The sequence below is a fragment of the Bidens hawaiensis genome, unplaced genomic scaffold (genome assembly GCF_021521415.1).
Source record: "Bidens hawaiensis isolate Kalapana, Puna unplaced genomic scaffold, B.hawaiensis_p1.1 tig00020785_1, whole genome shotgun sequence".
Classification (NCBI taxonomy): Eukaryota; Viridiplantae; Streptophyta; class Magnoliopsida; order Asterales; family Asteraceae; genus Bidens; species Bidens hawaiensis.
Window position 1 is genome coordinate 178,385 of NW_027493199.1, and position 20,379 is coordinate 198,763.

The following is a 20,379-nucleotide window of genomic DNA, read 5'->3' on the forward strand; positions in this document are numbered from 1 at the left end:
GTCAAAGAATACATCTTCAGAGTCATCTTCCCATATCTCAATAGAGAACAACTGTATGTTCTTGCACTTATGAGCTGATGTGTACTTTTCACTACACCCAAAACATTCACCTCTGGCCCTTTTTTCATTTATCTATTTTGTGGTCAAATTTCTAGTAATTGGGTATCTTGGTTTATAGGGAGTACCAGGTAATAATGGTGGATTAACTGAAGATAATGGAGTATGGTTGTAAGTAGGTTTAGAATAAGAGTCAGTAGTTTTGTAAGTAGGTTTATAGGAAGGTTTAGAATAGGAATTGGGTAATTTCTTGAGGTTATTATCTTGTTGCCTTGCTAACATTTAAGCTTCTGGTAGGTTTCTTGGTATAAACAATTTTAGAGGGTTTCCAATTACTGGATTAACAGCATTTGAAATAAATCTGATCCTTCCACCCTTGACTAGGCATCAGCTACCTTGTTTTGCACCCCTTGTTTATACACGATTTCATAGTCATATCCCAACAACTTTGCCAACCATTTTTGTTGGAGAGATGTACAGACCTTTTGATCCATTAGGTATTTAAGATTCTGCTGGTCTGTTCTGATTACAAAATGCTTAGCAATTAAATAATGGTGCCAATGTTTGACAGCCATCAAAATTGCAAGTAGTTCATTCTTATAAACAAGCATAGATTGTTGCTTAGCTGAAATACCTTTACTAATAAAAGCCAAAGGGTGACCTTCTTGCATTAGGACTGCCCCTAAGCCTTTAGAAGAGGCATCTTTCTCCACAGTAACACCTTAGAAAAATCAAGTAGAGACAAGACAGGTGCAGTAGTTAATGCAGTCTTGAGTTGATTAAAAGAAATATGAGCGCTATCATTCCATAAGAAAGATTCCTTCTTCCAAATATTGTTTAAGGTCAGGGTATACCACCAAAATCATTAATTAACCGTATATAATAGCCTGCCAAACCCGAAAATAATCTTAACTGTTTGAGAGTGGTAGGAACAAGCCAATTCACCACAGCTTCAATCTTTAAAGGATCAGTGCTGACAACTTCTTTTGTAATGACATGTCCTAGATATTCCACTCTAGAACCAGCAAATGTGCATTTGTATTTCTTAGCAAGTAATGAATTTTGCATGAACAAATTCAAAACAGCCTCCAAATCGGATAAATGTTGCTCTATATAAGAGCTGTAGATCAAAATATCATCAAAAGAACACTAAAGCACATTTCCTCAATAATGGCTTGGATGTAACATTCATCAAAGCTTAATTTAGCATTTATCAAAATAACCATCTTTTAAAATGAATAGATGGTCACAATTTCTTTTTAGAGGTAAAGAAGAAGGCAAGGAACCTCGCATATTTTGCAACAGAGTATCAAGTTGACTGGTAGATGTGGATTCTTGTATAGCAGAAGCAAAATTTCCCTCTTGAACTGTTGATGACATCAGTTGAACATTAAACATTTCACTCTGCGCAAAATTGGCAGAAGTTTCCAAAATACCTTCCATTTTTTCACTAGATCAGAAACTAACCCCTAGATCTTTAGCACCCTTCAAGTCAAGCACTTTATTGTTTACCAAAATTTCATAGTCAAGTCTTTAAAGTTCCTAGTAATATCTACCAAACTTTGTAACCATCGAATTCCAAGAACCATGTCATAGTTAGTTAAAGGAATTAAAAAAGCATATGTTGTGAACCAGTGTCCCTTCATCAGCCATTGAACATTCTCAAAAAAGCTTGTTACAATTTATAATATTCCCATCAGCCACGGTGATCTTATGGATTGCGTTCCTTTGACGGGCACCTCATTTTGGAAGCAATTCTTTCATCTAGGAAGTTGTGAGTAGAGACGGAATCAATTAGCATATGAAGAGGCTTGGTACCAATAGAGCCAGTCACTTTCATAGTAGAATAGGAGGCAACTCCCATAATGGCATTCAAAGAGATTTGGGGGTACAATTCTCATTGAATACAGGGTCAAAGAATACATCTTCAGAGTCATCTTCCCATATCTCAATAGAGAACAACTGTATGTTCTTGCACTTATGAGCTGATGTGTACTTTTCACTACACCCAAAACATTCACCTCTGGCCCTTTTTTCATTTATCTATTTTGTGGTCAAATTTCTAGTAATTGGGTATCTTGGTTTATAGGGAGTACCAGGTAATAATGGTGGATTAACTGAAGATAATGGAGTATGGTTGTAAGTAGGTTTAGAATAAGAGTCAGTAGTTTTGTAAGTAGGTTTATAGGAAGGTTTAGAATAGGAATTGGGTAATTTCTTGAGGTTATTATCTTGTTGCCTTGCTAACATTTAAGCTTCTGGTAGGTTTCTTGGTATAAACAATTTTAGAGGGTTTCCAATTACTGGATTAACAGCATTTGAAATAAATCTGATCCTTCCACCCTTGACTAGGCATCAGCTACCTTGTTTTGCACCCCTTGTTTATACACGATTTCATAGTCATATCCCAACAACTTTGCCAACCATTTTTGTTGGAGAGATGTACTGACCTTTTGATCCATTAGGTATTTAAGATTCTGCTGGTCTGTTCTAATTACAAAATGCTTAACAATAAAATAATGGTGCCAATGTTTGACAGCCATCAAAATTGCAAGTAGTTCCTTCTCATAAACAAGCATAGATTGTTGCTTAACTGAAATGCCTTTACTAATAAAATCCTAAGGGTGACCTTCCTGCATTAGGACTTCCCCTAAGCCTTTAGAAGAGGCATCTGTCTCTATAGTAACACCTTAGAAAAATCAAGTAGAGACAAGACAGGAGCAGTTGTTAACGCAATATTGAGTTGATTAAAAGCAATCTGAGCACTATCATTCCATAAGAAAGATTCCTTCTTCAAAAGATTGTTTTTGGTCCGGCTATACCATCAAAATCATTAATAAACCGTCTATAATAGCCTGCCAAACCTAAAAATCCTCTTAACTATTTGGGAGTGGTAGGAACAAGCCAATTCACCACAGCTTCAATCTTTGAAGGATTAGTGCTGACATCTTCTTTTGTAATGACATGTCCTAGATATTCCACTCTAGAACCAGCAAATGTGCATTTTTCTTTCTTAGTAAGTAATGAATTTTTCATGAACACATTCAAAACAGCCTCCAAATCGGATAAATGTTGCTCTATAGAAGAGCTATAGTTAAAAATATTATCAAAAAACACTAAAGCACATTTCCTTAATAATGGCTTGAATGTAACATTCATCAAAGCTTGAATGTAGCATTTATCAAAATATCCATATTTTAAAATAATATGATGGTCACAATTTCTTTTTGGAGGTAAAGAAGAAGGTAAGGAAAATACCTCAGCATATTTTGCAACAAAGTATCAAGTTGACTGGTAGATGTGGATTCTTGTATAGCAGAAGCAAAATTTACCTCTTGAACTATTGATGACATCAGTTGAACATTAAACAATTGACCCTGCACAAACTTGGCAGAAGTTTCCAAAATACCTTCCATTTTTTCACTTGATCACAAACTAACCCCTATATCTTTAGCACCCTTCAACTCAAGAACTTTGTTGTTTACTAAACCATCATAGTCAAGTCTTTAAAGTTCCAAGTAATGTCTACCAAACTTTTTAACCTTTGAATTCCAAGAACCATGTCATAGTTAGTTAAAGGAATTTAAAAAGCATCTGTTGTGAACCAGTGTCCCTTCATCAGCCATTGAACATTCTCACAAAGCTTGTTACAATTTATAATATTCCCATTAGCAACGGTGATCTTATGGATTGCGTTTTCTTTGTCGGGCACCTCATTTTGGAAGCAATTCTTTCATCTAGGAAGTTGTGAGTAGAGATAGAATCAATTAGTATATGACGAGGCTTGGTACCAATAGAGACAGCCACTTGCATAGTAGAATAGGAGGCAACTCCCATAATGGCATTCAAAGAGATTTGGGGGTCCAAATTCTCATTGAATGCAAGGTCAAAGAATACATCTTCAGAGTCATCTTCCCATATCTCAAGAGAGAACAACTGTTTGTTCTTGCACTTATGAGCTAATCTGTACTTTTCACTACACCCAAAACATTCACCTCTGCCACTTTTTCATTTATCTCTTTTGTGGTTAAATTTCTGGTAATTGGGTTTCTTGGTTTATACGGAGGAGCAGGTAACAATGGTGGATTAACTGAAGATAATGGAATAGGGTTGTAGGTAGATTTAGAATAAGAGTCAGTAGTTTTGTAAGTAGGTTTATAGGCAGGTTTAGAATAGGAATAGGGTAATGTCTTGAGGTTATTATCTTGTTGCCTTGCTAACATTTAAGCTTCTGGTAGGTTTCTTGGTCTTAAAAATTTTAGATGGTTTCCAATTTTTAGATTAACAACATTTGGAACAAAGCTAATCCTTCAACCCTTGACAAGGCATCAGCTACCTTGTTTTTGCACCCCTTGTATATACACGATTTCAGAGTCATATCCCAACAACTTTGCCACCCATTTTTGTTGGAGAGATGTACTGACCTTTTGATCCATTAGGTATTTAAGATTCTGCTGGTCTGTTCTGATTACAAAATGCTTAACAATTAAATAATGGTGCCATTGTGTGACAGCCATCAAATTTGCAAGTAGTTCCTTCTCATAAACAGGCATTGATTGTTGCTTAACTGAAATGCCTTTATTAATAAATTCCAAGGGTGACCTTCCTGCATTAGGACTTCCCCTAAGCCTTTATCTGTCTCTACAGTAACACCTTAGAAAAATCAAGTAGAGACAAGACAGGAGCAGTTGTTAACGCAATCTTGAGTTGATTAAAAGCAATCTGAGCACTATCATTCCATAAGAAAGATTCCTTCTTCAAAAGATTGTTTTAGGTCCAGCTATACCACCAAAATCATTAATAAACCGTCTATAATAGCCTGCCAATCCCAAAAATCCTCTTAACTGTTTGAGGGTGGTAGGAACAAGCCGATTCACCACAGCTTCAATCTTTGAAGGATTAGAGCTGACATCTTCTTTTGTAATGACATGTCCTAGATATTCCACTCTAGAACCAGCAAATGTGCATTTTTCTTTCTTAGCAAGTAATGAATTTTGCATGAACACATTCAAAACAGCCTCCAAATCGGATAAATGCTGCTCTATAGAAGAGCTATAGATAAAAATATTATCAAAAAACACTAAAGCACATTTCCTTAATAATGGCTTGAATGTAACATTCATCAAATCTTGAATGTAGCATTTATCAAAATATCCATCTTTTAAAATAATATGATGGTCACAATTTCTTTTCGGAGGTAAGGAAAATACCTCAACATATTTTGCAACAAAGTATCAAGTTGATTGGTAGATGTGGATTCTTGTATAGCAGAAGCAAAATTTCACTCTTGAACTGTTGATGACATCAGTTGAACATTAAACAATTGACCCTGTGCAAACTTGGCAGAAGTTTCCAAAATACCTTCCATTTTTTCACTTGATCACAAACTAACCCCTATATCTTTAGCACCCTTCAACTCAAGAACTTTGTTGTTTACTAAACCATCATAGTCAAGTCTTTAAAGTTCCAAGTAATGTCTATCAAACTTTTTAACCTTTGAATTCCAAGAACCATGTCATAGTTAGTTAAAGGAATTTAAAAAGCATCTGTTGTGAACCAGTGTCCCTTCATCAGCCATTGAACATTCTCACAAAGCTTTTTACAATTTATACTATTCCCATCAGCAATGGTGATCTTATGGATTGCGTTTTCTTTGTCGGGCACCTCATTTTGGAAGCAATTCTTTCATCTAGGAAGTTGTTAGTAGAGATGGAATCAATTAGTATATGAAGAGGCTTGATACCAATAGAGCCAGTCACTTTCATAGTAGAATAGGAGGCAACTCCCATAATGGCATTCAAAGAGATTTGGGGTCCAAATTCTCATTGAATGCAGGGTCAAAGAATACATCTTCAGAGTCATCTTCCCATATCTCAAGAGAGAACAACTGTTTATTCTTCCACTTATAAGTTGATGTGTACTTTTCACTACACCTAAAACATTCACCTTTGGCCCTTTTTTCATTTATCTCTTTTGTGGTCAAATTTCTGGTAATTGGGTTTCTTGGTTTATAGGGAGGAGCAAGTAACAATGATGGATTAACTGAAGATAATGGAGTAGGGTTGTAAGTAGGTTTAGAATAATAGGCAGTAGTTTTGTAAGTAGGTTTATAGGCAGGTTTAGAATATGAATAGGGTAATGTCTTGAAGTTATTATCTAGTTGCCTTGCTAATATGTATGCTTCTGGTAGGTTTCTTGGTCTAATTAATTTTAGAGGGTTTCCAATTTCCGGATTAACAGCATTCAAGAATAGGCTAATAGCGTATTCATCAGAAATAGAGACCCTTGTTAATGCTAAATCAAAATCTTGACATAATTCTTGTAAAGACCCTATTTGTCTATGAGATGTCAAAGCAGCCATAGCATTTTGGTCCATTATTAAGGCAAATCTAGTGAAAATAAAATTCCTATATTCCCCAATAACATTCCCTCAATGGTCTCCTGAGTATACTACAACTAACTAACCAATTTCAATGGTATTCTCAACTTTCTTACAATTACAGAACCCACCTTGACTTAGTAACTTCTAACTATTACAACTTAAATCCCCCATGATATTACTAATGTAACATAGTCTTAGTCAAATGTGATCAATAGTTCTAGTTATTTATCGACATAAATGGTAGTTCGAGGATTCATTTATTGTTGTAAATGTTAGAATGAGAATCATTCAGAAAACCAATAACTAACAAATTTTTAATATTTTTCACACACCCCCTCTCCTATCTCTAGTCATGTTTCTAATTTACAAACTTTACATCCTAAAACTACCAATTTTAGTAAAGAGTCTCGACAAAAAAGAGAATATACATGCTAGTCTTTGCTACCAAAACCCCGTAAATAGAATTTGTCTAATCACAATTAATAGCATCATGATAAGTAACTGATTTTGCTTAATAAGATTAACAATAACACGTTTATATAATTGTGAGCTTAGTGACCAAGAACCACCTTGTGTGATCATTATATGTCTAGTTACGCTATCATATTGTTTGAGTTTATTTTCTTATGTGTATTATTTCTATATGTATTCATTCACTGATCAATTGTTCGGTTAGACTTTTAGAACGCAAATGAATGGTCCCGTATCAACGTAGTTGAGTGGAATTTACAGAAGTTGTGAAAATTATCAACCGGTATTAATTCATGACTGTGAAAAACTTTCCTTATAAGGATTAGAGTTGAAATATTCTTACCAAACACAAAGGCATGATGTTTTGTGAAAACACGATAAGTTCATGTTGTTTGAAAAAAACACAAGACTCATGATGTTTTGAAAAAAACACAACTGAAACATGTGTGGTACGTTTTCGTTTTGATTGCATTTATTAATTTTAAAAAAGAAAGGAGGACAAAGATCGAATTTCATAAATTTATTTAATACTAGGTTACTAACCCGTGTACGACACGGGTGGATATAAAAAAAATCGTATAACAAACACATGTAATTTAAAACCACAACATATGCTATACACAATATTTCTGAAATATATATTTCTTTATAAACTATATATAAGTTAACTATTTTTAAATCAAAAAGTCTTTTGAAACGACCTCGCCCGTATTAAATTTAGTTATTAGTTTATAAAACTAAACTCCCTAAAAATAGAAAAGTAATTTGTAACAAAACTATTGTAAGTGAGGAATATATGGTATCACCATTAAATGAAAAGTTTCATATTGTAAAAGAATATATATTAGGCATTTTTTTTTGTTTAAATTTTTAAAGTAACAAAATATGACTTTAACATCAATGTTTGACTTATCAATTGGATAGATAATACTTACCTTGGAAATAAATTTATCAACAATTATCTTCAAGTCTCCAAAGCATTTGTACTTTCCAACCACTACATGAATCCACATAGCTCGCGTAAATATGTTCGCCCGCCAACAGTCGATTATAATAACAAATATAATAAAAATCAGAGGGTCCCGTATACACTGGTGATGAGTCAAAAATAAATTATGACCCGTATATTTGACTTTCAAAACAAAGAAAAAGAATGTTTGTGAAAAGAATTCGCATTGAGAAAATTAATGTTTGGAAAAACATGTCATTAAACATATTACTCAAATTTAGGAGTTAACAATTTTCAAACTTCCGAGATTTGAATTACTAAGTCAACATAATAAATTGTGATTAAAAAAATTAGGAAACTCAACTCAAAATTAAGAAACAACAATTAAAATTAAAACGCTAATAAAATGTGATTGTGATTAGTTAATTATCTAATATTTATGATCATAATGAGTTACCTTGTTACTCATATAATAATATGATAATTTAATTTTCTAAATTTTAATTATTAAGTCAACATAATATATTTTGAGCAAGAAAAATAGGAAAACTTATTTCAAAATTTAGAAGAAACAAATCAAATCAAATTAAATTAGAAAATTAATACAACGGAAATTTATTAAATCAAATTATATTAAATAGTTAATTAAATTAAAGTATACGCAAAAGAAAAAAAAAAGAAACATATATAATTATTGGTTTAATTACATAAACAAAAGCATGCCAAAACTCAACCTATCAAAAATGGTTGGTTGCAATAGTTTTAATTGAACCAATGGCTGCTTCTAATGATCGTTTGAGAAACTCAGTCAAATGATCTTTTGAGAAACTCATATGACTTCTGCAAAAAATGATACAATATTTTAGATATATGAAATCAAACAAATACGTACATTCTGATGAACAATTCTTTATAACTTTTTCCATTGTTAGCCTCAAAGTGCACTAAAAATAATTACATGGTTAGGTTCATCATGTATTACCTAGACAATCCGACCTGGCTATTTACAAATCCCTTGACGTCACCCTTATAATGAATATATATTATTAAAGGGAAAAGGTCAGACAATAATAATAGAATTTAAGTTTAAAGAATAATATCAAGAGAGAAATAAACAAACGTTTCACCATCAAACCAAGCAACTAAGAAACACGAAACCATAATCCATTAAAACAAACGTATTCAAATGCTGAATCGAATTCAATTTTTTTTTCTAGAATGTGAAAAAACCAAAACCACCACTGAACCCTAGAATCAGTTGACCCAAACTCATCTTAACCCATCGCCCACCCTCAACTGACCCTCCCGTTTTGCCAGCCTTACTTTAGACCCATTTGATGTAATGTAGCTTGTCATTCCATTATAATCCACCAAAACTAAATAGAAACCTAAGGACACACAACTTGATTTCGATACCTTATCTTAAAAAAATATGCATTGTACCTGGTGAAATCTTTGTTGCTTCCGCTTAACTACTTGCACCAGTTACCGTGGCCTGCAAAATTGGCTTTTACTAATACAAACAAGTGTTAAGATAATAAAAAATGATATGTTACAAACTTGTTGAATAAATTATAGGAGCTCGAGACATTAGGTAAATTGACACCCATAATGCATAAAAAATATCTTTAATGATGTGAAATTGAATATGCGATGTGAACTTGCAAGTTACATTGTTAGCAAAAAAATATCCTATATGCCTTCACATATAAACCAACTCAAGTTACAGATTCTGTTATCCTGCAAAAAATAAAAAATAAAAACTACCCAAGTGGTATGAAGTGTTGAAACCACATGATGTTCGGAAAAAATATAATTTATACATATATTAAAAGAAATCAAATTCAATTAATCCAGTAATGTTAGATTCCAAGTTGCAATTTCACTATATAGATTAAAAATATTCATTTTATATGGAAAAATATCTAACTTGTAACAATTTCATAGGGAAGACGCCAATCACAATTAGTCGATTAAACCCTAGACCCTAAATCATTTAAAACCAACAGTCCATTTTAGAGCACTAAATCAAACTTTTAGAAATATCCAACTTCTCCATATTATAACTCTAAATTATTTAAAACCCACTGTGGATTAAACACAAATCGATGAAGATATTGATTATCCAACAATAGAATAAATGTATATCGTTTAGATATGATAATACCTGAAATATGGGTGAGATTTCACATCCAATCAAAACAGAAAAAGAATGAATAGATATAACATTAATTGTAGAAACTCTGTGATGATTGAATGGTGGAAGACGACGGAGTGTATTAGACAAAATAGAGAAGAAGTAGTTAAGGTTTTGTGTAAATTAATTTTGAAATTGCTCTTCCAATTGAAACGGGTGAAGAGAGTTTATATCACTTTCAACATTGTAATTTTATTTTTTTATTTTTTTTGATTTGTTATAATAGATAGAAATTCTATGGATGAATGATAATTTTGGAAAATAGTCAATTGAACCAATAGAAATGTGTTAATAGTCTAAGTAGATAGGTTCCTAATTAATTGAATTTGTTTTTGAATTATACAATTGGAAAAAATTTTAAAAAGTGGTTGTTATATATGGAAGTAATATGGTTGAACCAATAAGAAGATGTCATGTGTCAATAAACTCTATTGGTTTAATAGCATATAGGTTATTAATCTGTGTACTACACGGGCGAAAGTATAAATATCGTTAATTAAACATAAACACACACATATTTATATTTGAAGAAATGTAACGGATTGTTTTACATAAATTGGTCAGAATAATTTTCTTACCATAGTAGAAAAGTTATGTCATGAATTGTGCGATGCATCCTAACCATAAACATGATCAGTTTAAGTGTTCGTAAAATTATTAACGTATCAAACATAGACCAAGCTAAACTAAAGTAAACATTGAACCAATGTCTCTGACGAAATAAAAGAATTGACAAGCCATCATTTTTATGTTTTTGTTATGATCACTCAATAAACTAAAAGAGTAAGAATTCAAATTTGTTTACATATACGATTTACCAATCATTACTAAAATTCACCGTTATATATTAGAATACAATACTGAATTGAATATAAAAAAGATGTCTATACGTAACAACCCATACCGTAACCTGCAAGAATAAACAAATCAAACAAACATTATTTACATGGCAAAATTTTCAAAGTAATTATTAAAGAGGAAAATTAAAAATGAATAAATGTTACTCACTAACTACTTATCTTAAAATAAATATGAATTAAGAATAACAACTTGAATACCTATTTTAAGGAAACGCCAAAACCTAAATATAATTAAAACAAAATAAATATTTGATTTTGATAAATAAGGAAATCGCATTAATTGTTTAGAAAATTGTTTGAATAAAAAATGGCAACAAGTTTGTTGTTAAGAATTATAGAAAGGTAAAGAGTCTAATTTTCAAAAAAAATAAATTTTTCTAAAATCATTTTAAGAAAGGTCAAATATGCATCTTAAAAGTAAGCATTTTGAATATAACAATGTAGAGTATATTTTGCAATTGTTTTAGTGGACAATAGAGAATGCAAAACTTGAATATTAACCATTAATTTTAGGTTTTGTATCATGAGGTGATGTTTCATTTTGACATTTAAGAATATGAATAAATGATAATCCAAAACAAAACAATATGAAAATGAAGTTGACTAATATGTATGAAAAAACATATTAACAACTTCAAAATGATTCGAAAAGACTTAAATTTAAACAGATTTACATATTCACGTATATAGAAAGTCTAATTTTTTTATAAAAGAAAATATTATATAATTAAAGTTTCATTTAAGATATAATTATTGGTCAAAATTAAATGCAAAAACTTAAATTCAAAGAACTTCACATAAATAGAAAGTATAACTATTGTCAAATCAATAATTATTGGTCAACATAATACAATTTATTATTGAAATTAAATTTTAGACATATGAGAATGTTGTAAACCCATTACCTTTATATATGGGCTAGAACTTCCCACTGCAGCCACAATTACAAGTCCTAAATTATATACGATTGCAAGAATAACTAAAATAAATAACAATGATTAAATGAACTAATAAAATGGTTTTGTTCATAATAATAAAACTTACACTGATAAAACTTTATCAACGTTTCATATTATTTTAGTTCTCAACAAACTATTTAGCTTACTCTGTGTGTATACATTTTCATATTTATAAAATAACTAAATTCCATTTTATTGCACATTGAATTTTTACTTTTAAAATTTAATAATAAATAAATTGAATTGTTTTATGAATGTTCGATTTCTCAAGGTCAAACTATGTAAATACATTAAAATAGAGCATTTTGTCTAAACATGTTCATTTTGGTCAATACTATCAAACTATTTTGGTAGAGATTTTGATACTATTAGCATGGTTGAGTAAACTTGCACTCAATCATTAATTTTACAAACAATAAACGTGCACTCAGTCATTAATTTCACAAACAATACCAAATAGGAATAAAATTGTACCTTGCGGGAACGATAGGCTTGCAAAAAACAAATATAATCAACACAAAGAACAGTTTTAACACCCTTGTAAATAAATTCTAAAACCTTAAAAATAAAGTATTTAGACAGAGAACATCAATAAACGAATAAAAATCAAACCTTGCCGTGATTATCAAACAGTGAATAGAAAGATCGGAATCAAAATCCTGCATGAAACACAATCAACTGATTAAAGCCGTAAATAAATAAAAAGTTAGATTAACAAAAAAAAAGAGACAATATTCACAAACCTAATACCCTAGGGGGAACAACGACTATAGAATCAATTGGATTTTGAGCGGCCATACTGAAATTAGGGTTAACTTTACTTGAGAGAGATGATTGGTGAGTTATATATATGCCCTTGAATAATTGAAACTAAATGATCCCAATTGATGTGACCATTAAATCATTTGACTACCAAGTAAAATAGTTGGAAAAATAAATAGTGGTCAAACTTCTTTAAATGATATTCTCATAACTATTTACTTAAATCAAGATATTCTTAATGATCATAATTTATATATTTAAAACTTTCTGTTTTGGTAATTTAATATTTATTTATTATGGTAATCATAAATTGGTTGTGATTAATTAAAATTTGTTTTTGAATTATTTTTTGAATTATTTTATATGGAAGTAATAGGGTTGGATCAATAAGAAGATAACATGTGTTTATAAACTCTACTGTTATAATAGTATAGGTAGATATAATTCATATAAGGTGTGAAAATAAAAGTTAATAATTTTGTTATATATATATATATAACTCAATTGTTAATTAGTTAATCGTAATTATAAGTCAATGTTTACAATAATAAGTCAATGGGTCAATTGGTCAACAATGGATTTGTAACTCAATTGTTATTGTTAACAATAATAAGTCAATGGATTTGTATTATAATTGTTAAAACTTAATTAATGATCGCAATTAAGTCAATAGGTCAATGAGTCAAATGAATTAATTATAGTAAAACTTAATGATTGTTAATTAATTCAAATTTACATTCAAATTTACACCATAATTTGTACAATAATTAATTCAAATTTACAAATTAATTACATTCAAAGAATATATAATAATTAATTCAATTAATTCAAATTTACAAATTCCGTAATTAAACCATTTCCTTAATCAAATAGGTCATCCTTTCCTAAATTTAACATGAATGATACAAACCTTTACAACTTTATGAATTTGATAAATTTAATTAAATATAATATTTTAACAAAATTTTAATATTTTAAATCGGTAATCTCTCTATATTATATATATATTATCTGTAATCTCTATATTAAATTCGTAATCTCTTGACGAAATATCAAATAATTATCTAAATTATATATTATATATTATCTAAAAAATTAACAAAGGTGGTGAATGAAATCAACCAAAAATAATAAAATATTCAAAATAAAATTTTGAATATTTGGGTTTCGAAACTATAGCTACGATTTTTAAATATTGCATTAGTTAGAATATTCAAAATGAAAAATTAGACATTAAATGAAAGAGGAAAGATAATACTTTAATAGCATTGATGAATCTTATTTTAATATATTATTGATTTATTTTATTAAGTTAAAAATTAGAGAAAGCATTGATATACATGGAAAGTATGAGAATCAATCAATAGGAAGGGAGGATATTGACTTAAAGCCTATTGTTTTAATAGTATAGTTAGATGTAGTTTGGGTTGATCGTCAACTTTAAGAAATTAAGTACATAATTTAACGGGCCGTGGGGACATAATTAGACCATCTCCAATAAAAGATTCTTGGGTGTTTTTAGAATTGAGAGAATGTGAGGTAAAGGGGAGAATGTTTGGTGAAATTCTTGTGAAAATCCGCTTGTTTAGGAGAAATTAAGAGCTCTTAACCGTGTTGAAACCCAGTCAAATCCTAATTAGTCATAGAGCTAGCACAAGAAAACGTGATCCACAGTTCCAATATCCCAAGGGCAAAACAAACAGAACCTATAGTCCTGAACTCAAAAGAGATCACTCTCCAAACAAATTCGTGGATTTGGTCATAAGTTTAACTTGTTTTAATGTCAATAAATTAATATAAAAAGTTCATTTATTGCAATTTAGTTTCTCATTTAGTATTGTTACTTACTTGTTATACACTTACTATACAAAAAAAAATCAATTTATCAAGTTGTATAAAAAAGGACTTTTAAAAATGATATACACTAGCTTCCTTTTGGGTTCAATTATATTTTATTTATGCTACAATAACACATGAAAAATAGTTTAGATTATAAAAAAAAACAAAAGATTTGACCAGTCAACATACCCTTATTAAACGAATGAATTAGAGAATATATAGAACACAAACAACGCGTTTTGTAATTTGTATATTATAATCTCGGATTCTTTCATCATCTTTAATACACATACAATAAAACTAACAAACGTAAAAATAAATTTAGAACACCTAAGCCAAACAAATGAACAATCCATATATAACTTTATTAAACGTTGGGTTTGCTTGGACGTTTAAGCTTGTTTGCTTTGAATTTTATCAGTTTCTAGTTCGACCTCAAACCCACATTGATACATAGACACACCGTATGTGCACCGCTCTTTAAGTTCATACAGATGCATTAACGACGATTCGGCTAGCCTTATGAGTTATCATCTCTTTAGTGTCGATGTTGATGACTCAGTGATTTTGGGTTGGTTTTTAATTATTGGATTTATGCATGATTTATGTATATGTTATAAAATATGTGTTGAAAAAAAATATATAAAAAGAAAGTTATCATAAGCGATGATAAAGAAAAGGAACTCATATATAATATCTGGCACATAACTTGTTTATGTTTATGAGAAAAAAAAAAGAATCCGAATTGTGATATATATTATAACTAATTAATTATTTAATGATTGTTTTATTCGAAATGTAGACTACAAAACACATGTTTACGTGTGCTCAGACTGAAAATCAAGTATTAACAATTGACAAACAACTTTGAATATATGCATCAAGGATTTGTAGTAGGATGCAACGGTTTACTAGATTACTTCTTTTATTATATAGAAACATAGATATTACATCAACATAGCAGGTAAACGGGCAACAAGCTGCGCCGCCATCCCTTTTTGAATTGCAAACCCTAACCTACTAAAGACATACCTCCTGCCTCTTTGGAGTCGACACATTGTTATGCACAACCCATTGGACCCTGGTTAGGAAACGGATAGCTTCCGGTGCCAAGGAGCCAAAGGTATCAAAAGCCAGAGGGACAAAAACATGTTGGTTCTCTTCGCAGGCTTTAGCATGTTTCTCCACCTTCTTCGTTTCAGCCCTTTTCATTGCTTGCTCAGCTACAAACCCATTATCCCGCAAACCAGCTAAGGGAGATACCTCTGTGAGGTCAACACAAGCGTGTTTTCCCCCAGCCCAACCAAAGACGAGCAAATCTGCCGGTCGTAGAGTGGATCTCCCTTCCGTGGGGTCTGTAAGGAAATTTATGGGGGCTTCCTTTTTAGCTGATATCCCAGCTCGCCTTAAGATGTCCCAAAAAACGTCTCGCACCCAATCATGTCGGTATTTGAACTCAGGCATCTCCTTGCAATGAACCGCATGCTCTCCGAATTTAACCAGGCATCTCCTTGCAATGAACCGCATACTCTCTGAATTTACTAGATTAAATACATCAGTTGTATACATGATGCCTGTGAAGTCATAGACATCAATATTATAATGGTTGGACGTACTAAATGTGCATTAAAACTAATTACAACACTTATAATGCATCATACATAATAGCGGATCCAAGATGTTTAACTTGTTAATGGGGGCAAAAAGAAAAAAGAAGCTATATATGTTTTTACAGGCCAAGTCAAAACGGGTCAGGTAAAAAGTTACATAAAATCATAGTGATAAACCAAACAGATTAACTGCACATAAGTTTGAGAATTGTCAGGGTTAACCTTATAAACAAGGGTGCCACTAAAGAATTGTGTGTTCGTTTAAACAAGTATCCAATTGAATGTAGTATAGAGTATAGACAAATAGGTCACCGAACTTTTAGTTAAAGTTGATAATGTACACAAGAAAATCATCTAATATTTTTTTTTCTCAAATACACAGTAAGGTTCGTCTCACACTTGCAAGTATTCGGTTCTAGGTAGATTTGTGACATTCGTCATTTTCGGTTTAACTTGTATTTATTTTTGTATTGGAAACCCGACCAGTTTTGGTCTATCGGATCCTTCGTTATTAATAAAATGTTGGGTTTTATGTTCGTTTATGTTACACAAATGTCAGATTAATAAAACATCTTTTTCGATACGTCCAAACACCTCTTTATGGCTAAAAACGACTTAAAACTAACTTAAAAGACTAATTGTGTCAAACACCTCTTGTTGTTTTGTGCATTGTTCATTTGTTTGACCATTTTTAACCAATGAAATGCATGTATACCCCTTATGAGTAAACTATATTTTTTCCACTATAAAAACAAGTCCCATGCACCTATTTTGGTTTGCTCTTTCTTCTCCAAACTCTCTCAATCTATGATCCAAGTATTTCATTCTTCAAGTTCTTGATAGTTTGACTCGTCAATGTCAAACTAATACTAATATTTATTTCTAACTAATTCTTGTTCATTAAAGCTTGTTATTATAACTTGTCTAAAACATACTTCCCTTGTTTCCTTGGCTTTCCCTTCTCCGGCCATGTCTGTTTAGGTGTATTGCTAGGCAAGGCTTCATGGAGGACTATTATAGTCCTTGTTAAACACTTTAATTTATGCTTTAATTTATGCAAGCTTACTAATGTTGTTTAGTTTCTAATTACTTTAGTTTCCAAATCATTTTAATGAGTTCTATGGTATTGTGTATGCGACCACCATTCTCGGTTTCATCCCGAGTCAAGAGCCGAACCAAAATCGATCTTTTGTTTAAATAATTTATTGTTAACATATTGTATGTAATACTTGAGTATTATCATTTCTAAGTTTGTTCTAATGAGTTATATGGTATTGGGTATGTGGTAACCATCCTCGGTCTTATTTTGAGTCAAGGACCGAATCAAGACCGAACTCTCGTTTAGATGCTTTATATTTAAAATGATTTAATAATATGTTACATGTAAGATTTGTATATTATAAATTATAAGTTTGTTTTAATAAATTATATGGTATTGGGTATGTGGTAACCATCCTCGGTCTTATTCCGAGTCAAGGACCGAACCAAGACAAAACTAAACCGATTTCACTCGCTTAAGACACACTAGTTGTGTTTTGGGCCACTGAATCTCATATTTTTTTCTAAAACTATATTATAAACTCATTTTAATTATTTTCTCAAAATACTTGGCATGTCGGATCCAACTTGATCACATAACAAGTTTGGACCGACAAAACCAAACACTCGTTTAACGGACGTCAAGGTTCTCCTTAATAGAACTACACACTTGGTTAAGTTTCTTTTGATTTCATTGAGTTATCTCATAACATTTATTACTTTGGAATCTTGGCTTCGAGTTTGACCAATTATCAACTCGAACCAACAAATCCGAACACTCGTAAAATCTCGTTTTGGTATCTATCTAACAAAGGATCTTGCAATATTGTACCCTTACCTAAATATTTACTTAACAAATGTTAAGTAAAACTAATGAATAGAATACCGAGACCTGATTTCGAGTAAACTTACTTTTCTAAAACCATTACTTTAATTCTAACATAGTTACGCTTTAACTCTCAAACTTTAATTATTTATTTTACTTGTCAAGTTATTTTACTTTAAAGCTTTTAAAACCATCTACTAACTCAAAACTCTTTTTAATCTAGGTCTTGCCCGCTGAACTTACCATTCCCCGTTTTATCGCAAACTATCCTTCAAATTACTTATTTCACGTGAGTACATTTCATCCCCCGTTTTCTTTTATACTTTGGGGGTAACATGCATACTTATTCAAGACAAGAATGATTTATAACACTCTATCCTCAAACCACAAACTCTAGGATGTATGATACTTAGAATACTTGCTCTATTGTGTGTTATATGTTTTATATGCTTTACGTGCACGGGTGTTTATATTTATGTTGTTGTGGAGCCTCAATAATTATGATCATACGCACCCCTAACTACTTTAGCCTTGTGCTAGTAGAATATGGCCTTATTATCCGAGTATGTCGGTTGTTACCGATTAGAAAGGATCCTCATTTACTTATGATTTATATACCGCAATTGTTACTTTTATTTATAGTTTCATATAAGTTAGTGGATTTCGCTTCATATTATATATACTCAAAACTATGAAATTGTTCACCAACATTCATGTTGACAAATATTATTTTATGCATTGTTACAGGTTTAATTATTGGTTGATTGGAGTTTGAAGATGCTATCTTATTTGAGACAGTTTAGGTTATTAGAAGAATGAACAATTAAATTATTATATTTGGTGTTATTTGTATGAACAAGATGTATTCTTTTGGTGACTGAATGAAAATAATGAGTTGTTTAGATATTTTCACTTTAATAGTGTCTTATATTCATGGGCAATCAGCTGCACCCCGGCATGTTCTGCCGCCTTTGATCAGAGTGTGACAAGATTCATGGTTGTCTTCCGCCCTTCTTAAAGAAAATTTCCCAAACTTATTTGCTAATGTTTGGAAAAATAATTGTTTGGAGGCATATTGCTTTGACAGTTTGAATAATATATGGACCGGAGATGGAAAAGAATACCGTTAAATCAGCTTGAAGCGTCAGAATTAGCTGACTTGATCAATCTTTGTCATCAGGTTACTCCTTCAGATCATAAAGATAAGTGGGTTTGGTTAGAAGATCCGCCTTGGACCGTTACATTTGCTTCTATGACAAGGGCGCTATTTAATGCTTTCGGCTGAAATTTTCCATTCGTTATTAAGTGTAATAATTGGATTCCTAAAAAGATTAATATCCTAGTTTGGAAAACGGAAAATGGGTCGGTTAGCTCCTAAGGAAGGTCTCGCTCTAAGAAACATTCATATAAATTATGACATTTGTCGTCTTTGTAATAAGTGGCTCAAAATGCTTTGCTTTTGTTTACCTCATGTCCAGTCGACATTCGTGTTTGGCACATAAGTGTGCGGTGCAAGGTTCCTCCCATTTATGCTTTTTTCTGTTGAGGATCTTCCCTTGATGCATAACTTGGCTCCACTTTGCAATAAAAAGAAAAAAAGTGTTCCAAGGTATTATCATGACGGCTTGTGGAGTACTTGGAAGACAAGGAATAAGGTCATCCTTGACAACAAAGTGGTGTCGGTTTCCAATTTGATGGAGGATACAGAGTCTCTGGCAATTCTGTGGATTAAAAATAGGTCGTCTTTTAAATGTTTAAGTTGGTCCGATTGATGTAATTCCTCTTAATGAGATGTTTGTTGAGGTGACGCTAGCTTTTCGCTAGTTTTGCTTTGCCTAATGAAAATTTCCGTTTGAAAAAGAAAAAGGAAGAAAGAAAGGATTGGATCAAGAACCCCAACCAACTTCTGATCAACCTTTCTGCTCAATATATTTAATTGATTATACATTTGTATAGAAGACTTTGCAGTCCTTCCACCAACGTCGGTCTCCTTGACTACCTTTTGATGAGGCAAGGAGACCGACGTTGGTGGAAGGACTGCAAAGTCATACCTGGGGAGGCAGTTGTGACTCAACATCGACTACTAGTGACAGATATAGCCTTCAGAAATAAGCTGACTGTTCGAGAGAAGAAAGGTACACCGAGAATTCGATGGGGAAATTTGAAGGACGAAAATCTCCTACTGTTTAAGGATAAACTCTTACTGCATACGCGGGCTCGACTAAATGGGGACTCAACGCATATATGGGAAGCTATGGAGACAAAGATCATTCAAGTAGCAAAGGAGACTCTCGGGGTCACAACAGGAAAGACAAGTGGGCATAAGGAGTCTTGGTGGTGGAATGACGCAGTGCAAGACAAGATAAGGGACAAACAGGGATGTTTTAGGGAGCTAATGAGGTGCACGAATGAGAAGGAGCGAGTGAAAT

At 31.7% G+C, this 20,379-nt stretch overlaps 1 protein-coding gene across 1 annotated transcript; it reads right to left on the reverse strand.

Annotated features, from left to right (window-relative positions):
- Nucleotides 1–4,814: 4,814 nt before the first annotated feature.
- LOC143561769 (putative mitochondrial protein AtMg00860) lies at nt 4,815–5,846 on the reverse strand. Its single transcript, XM_077049753.1, has 2 exons — nt 5,722–5,846; nt 4,815–5,109 (listed from the first exon to the last, which is right to left on the reverse strand). The coding sequence occupies exons 1-2, from the start codon at nt 5,844–5,846 to the stop codon at nt 4,815–4,817; spliced, it is 420 nt and encodes a 139-aa protein (XP_076905868.1).
- Between the last annotated feature and the right edge of the window lie 14,533 nt (nt 5,847–20,379).

Bases quoted from the DNA above. Each gene is read 5' to 3' on its own strand.
- LOC143561769 (XM_077049753.1), bottom strand. From the start codon at position 5,846: ATGGGAGTTGCCTCCTATTCTACTATGAAAGTGACTGGCTCTATTGGT. The intron at 5,110-5,721 runs GTGCCCGACAAA...TTTTATCTATAG, and splicing joins AGAATTGCTTCCAAAATGAG to CTCTTCTATAGAGCAGCATT.